Below are 4023 nucleotides of genomic sequence, written 5' to 3' on the forward strand. Positions count from 1 at the left end.
GTAAACAAATCATCGTTTTACATATATTTTCATGTAAAAGGACACACTTATATTAATTTTACATGCAGTTTTAAGTACATTCTGGCTTATTTTTGACGTTTTTTAATAGTTTCTCAGTGTGAATGTTCTGATATTTGTACATGTTCAGCAGCAGATTTAAAAACATTTTTTTCTTTATTCATGCTGCGCACAGCTCAGCTCCTCTGAGAGACTAAAACTCTGCAAAACAACTAACGCAACATTTCTCCTGGGGATGGAGCACAGTGCAGCAAGAGTTCAGCTCGTATGCAATACAAAGTCACACACACACACACACACACACACTCATGTCTCGTCCTCCCTGCAGGTAAAGTATAAGGAGGACTTTGAGAAGATGAGGGGTCAGAGTTTGTTTGTTCCCGGAGCCGAACTCATCCACGCCAAAAACATCAGCGCTGTCATATCTGAGGTACACACACACACACACACACACAGGTGTTCCTTGTGAGGACCCTAATCGGCATAAACATTAACCTTAAAACCAAATCTTAACCTTCAAACAGCCTTTTGATGCAGCGAGGAGCAGAACAGATATCCTGACTGCCGAGGAAAAAAAACATCTCCAGGTGTTGATATTTGTCCTCACAAAGATAGAGAGCGCTCACACGCCCATATTGATCCGCTCTGATTATTTTTGTTTCAGTCAAAGTACAAAGAGGAGGGGAAGAAGGAGGCGTCGATGTCTCTGTACTCCGTCCTGCCGGAGACTCCTGAGACTCAGCGAGCCAGAGAGGCGTCAGAGCTGCAGAGCGAAGTACAGTCACACCTCAGCATGATATAATACTCAAGTATCGCACAGCCCTGTTATAACGCGCGCTCATGTGGTCGCAGCTCTGACCGTGTTCTTTGTTTGTTTGTTTGTTTGTTTGTTTGTTTGTGTTTCAGGTTAAATACAAAGGAAATGTGAAAACGGAGATTTCCTCGTCTCTTTATTCTCTGCTGCCGGAAACCACCGAGACTCAGTTTGTCAAAGAGCTGACGGAGATACTGAGCGAGGTCAGAACGAAAGGATGGATGGATGGATGGATGGATGCATGGATGGATGGATGGATGGATGGATGGATGCATGGATGGATGGATGGATGGATGGATATATGGATCATAAATGGTGAAGTTTACCTGTGTAAAAAAGAGACAAAATGACAGCAAAAGGCTGCATAAACACTCAAAGTGCAGCAATAAATGACACATATTTACAGTAAAATAGAGTCCCCACGGTCATGAAAAACCTGGAAAAGTCATTGAGTTATACAGTTGACATTTTCCAGGTTTGAAAAAGTCATGGAATTAATCAAAATTCATGAAAGTTCATGTAAATTTTGTGTGTATATTGAAACTGTGATTTTAAAAAAAAAAATGTATATATATATTATTGGTAATTTTCTTTGTTTTGCTTTGTTTTTTTTCACTTTTTTTCACCAATTTTCAGGTACTTTCTTGTGTATTTTTTTGAATTTAATTTTCATTTTTTTAACTAATTTTCAGGTATTTTTTTGTACTTTTTCCTTTTTTTATCACACATTTCTTACATCAGTTACTCTTTTGTTGCTCATTGTCCTTTTCCCATGTTTTAAATGGAATTTTTTCTCAGGTTTCAAAGGGTTAAAGCAAACAGCTCCGCTGTCCTCAGATCTTATTCAGCTGTTTTTTCCCCTGAAAGTGTCGACCTAAAACGCTCTCTGCTCCTCAGAACAAGTACAAGGAGGAGGGCAGGAAGGAGATGAGCAGCAGTTTGTACTCTCAGCTTCCCGAAACCGCAGAGATGCAGCTGGCCAAGACCGTCCACGAGTTTCAGAGCGAGGTATTCAAACGTGACGCTGATGCCAGTGACGCGGCAGCAGCAGCAGCTGCGTTTCAACATATTTCATCAGTGAGCTCCAGTCTGGGCATCAGCGCTCTCACTGTTTATTTAATGCAGCAGCTGCAGGTTTGATTCAGCTGGACGTTCGGCTACGAGGCGTCTCAGCGCAAATGAATTAAACAAAGCAAACACGGAAATTTTTATTTCAAGTTTAGATATCAGGAGAAATCAAGAGTGCAACACCAATCACCAACAGTGCTGTGAAGCCATATTTCAGTGTCAGCACCTGCACTTTGTCACTCAAGGTGTTTTTATTCACTATTATTAGAGGCCAGGCAGCAAAGTTTGCTGTCCTTCTGATTTTCCTCAATTATATTATTATTATTTTGAGGAAATGCAACTTCCCGTGCATAAAAATAAACCAATCTTTTCACGTGTACGTCCAGTCCCATGCCAAACTTCCTCAGCTGCAAATACAAGCAAATAGTACCGACGGTGGCGCCTCAACGATCTTCTAAATTTCAAAAGTTTTCAAATTCATAAGAAATCATTGTACAGATTTGCAACTTAAACCAAAATGTTGGCCCAACTGTGGAGAAACTTTTGTCAACTTCACTATGGTACAAATTATGAAGTCCATAACTGTAACTAATTAAACTGATCTCCTGTATTTTTTGCTCAGTTGACGCTGAGTCAGCTGAGTCTTCAGACTGTCTACACATATTTTTGATTTATCACAAATTTAGCCTAAAGTGCATTAAAGGTTTGACTGTAAACGGTAAACATATACTTGTAAATTCTTGCTAAATAAATCTTGAAGGTTCATGAAAAAAATACAAAGTTTTGCTGTCATGGTAGGTTAAGTGTGTAAAATTTCAAAAATTTATCTCAAAAGCTGAATTTGGACGGCATTTTGAATTCTGGCCTCATGTAAACTGTTAAAGTCTGTGGGGAAAATGGCATCTTTAAACATCAGTTTTTCCACTTACGGATCAAATTAATCTTTGTAAAAATAAAGCGTCAACATCTCTCTGCTGTCTAGATAAAGTCTGTAAATTCTCAGAGTTTAATCTTGAGTGAATTTTTGGCAGCGGTTTGAAATCTGCCTTCTCCGTGCACAGACAGCTGATATCCTGCCCCCTGGTGGTCGGCTCAGTCACAGCTATAATTTCAGTTGTGTCAAGTCTTAAGAGCCTTCTGTGAAGTAAAAGTACTTACACCACACTGTGAAAATACTCCACTACAAGCAGCACAGGAAGCTAAGAACAGTTAAAAACGTCTGTATCTGAGCTGAAGGGGAGAAACTGATCTGATCTCGTTTGCTTCAGAAAAAGTACAAAGAGGATGGGAAGAGAAAAGCCTCCATCTCTCTCTACTCTCAACTCCCCGAAACGCCAGAAATACAACACGCTCTGGAGGTGTCCCAGCTGCAGAGTGAGGTACACATGCATGCAATTAAGTAGCCAAAGGGTTTATGGGAAACGCAGTCTTCACGGGGACCCGTCTATGTTTCTGTTTGTCTTTCAGGTGAATTATCGTCCCAAGATGCTGGTTAAAGGAGCTCCCTCCTCGCTCTACTCTCAGCTCTCCGAAACCACAGAGATCCAGTTTGCCAGAGAGATGACAGAGATGCAGAGCGAGGTACCGCACAGCAAACTGACTGTGTTAGCAGCAGAAAAGTCGAATTTAGTCTGTGTTTAAAGGTTATTTCATCATATTTACATGGAGAGTTCATCTGTTTCGATTTAACAACGCCCCAAATAATGACGGTATTCAGAGCCCAAAGTGATGCATTATATCAGCTTTTGCTGATATAAAACTTATTCAGTGTATCATGGGATTAAAGTTTATACAGAAGCTGTAAACTTGCACTGATAGACTCAGCTGCCCTCCAGACTTAAATTAAAATCTGCTTTTTCTACCTCTGACATTGACGTGCACTCAAACAAACATCATGTTGGGCAAAATGCCCACTCAGATGGACATTTTTTTCTTTTTTTTTGAGTAATTGAGTGATTTAACAACATTTTTTGTAAATTTAACAATTAGATATAAAGTTAAAAAAAATAAGACTCATTTTCTTGCATTTTTTAAGACAAGCAGCTTCCTAGATTTTTTAAAAATTGAAATCAATTTGTTAGATTTTTACAGTGCAGACGAGTTTTTGTCTCACGTTTTTTGCT

At 39.5% G+C, this 4023-nt stretch overlaps 1 protein-coding gene across 1 annotated transcript; it reads left to right on the top strand.

Moving 5' to 3' along the window:
• Positions 1-352: 352 nt before the first annotated feature.
• LOC121966653 (nebulette-like) lies at positions 353-3481 on the top strand (the record flags this gene model as incomplete). Its single annotated transcript, XM_042516722.1, has 6 exons — positions 353-448; positions 683-793; positions 925-1035; positions 1730-1840; positions 3169-3279; positions 3368-3481. Coding segments are annotated over exons 1-6 (633 nt in total), but the record flags the coding sequence as incomplete, so codon positions are not given.
• Between the last annotated feature and the right edge of the window lie 542 nt (positions 3482-4023).

Source organism: Plectropomus leopardus, unplaced genomic scaffold (genome assembly GCF_008729295.1).
Source record: "Plectropomus leopardus isolate mb unplaced genomic scaffold, YSFRI_Pleo_2.0 unplaced_scaffold25423, whole genome shotgun sequence".
Classification (NCBI taxonomy): domain Eukaryota; kingdom Metazoa; phylum Chordata; class Actinopteri; order Perciformes; family Serranidae; genus Plectropomus; species Plectropomus leopardus.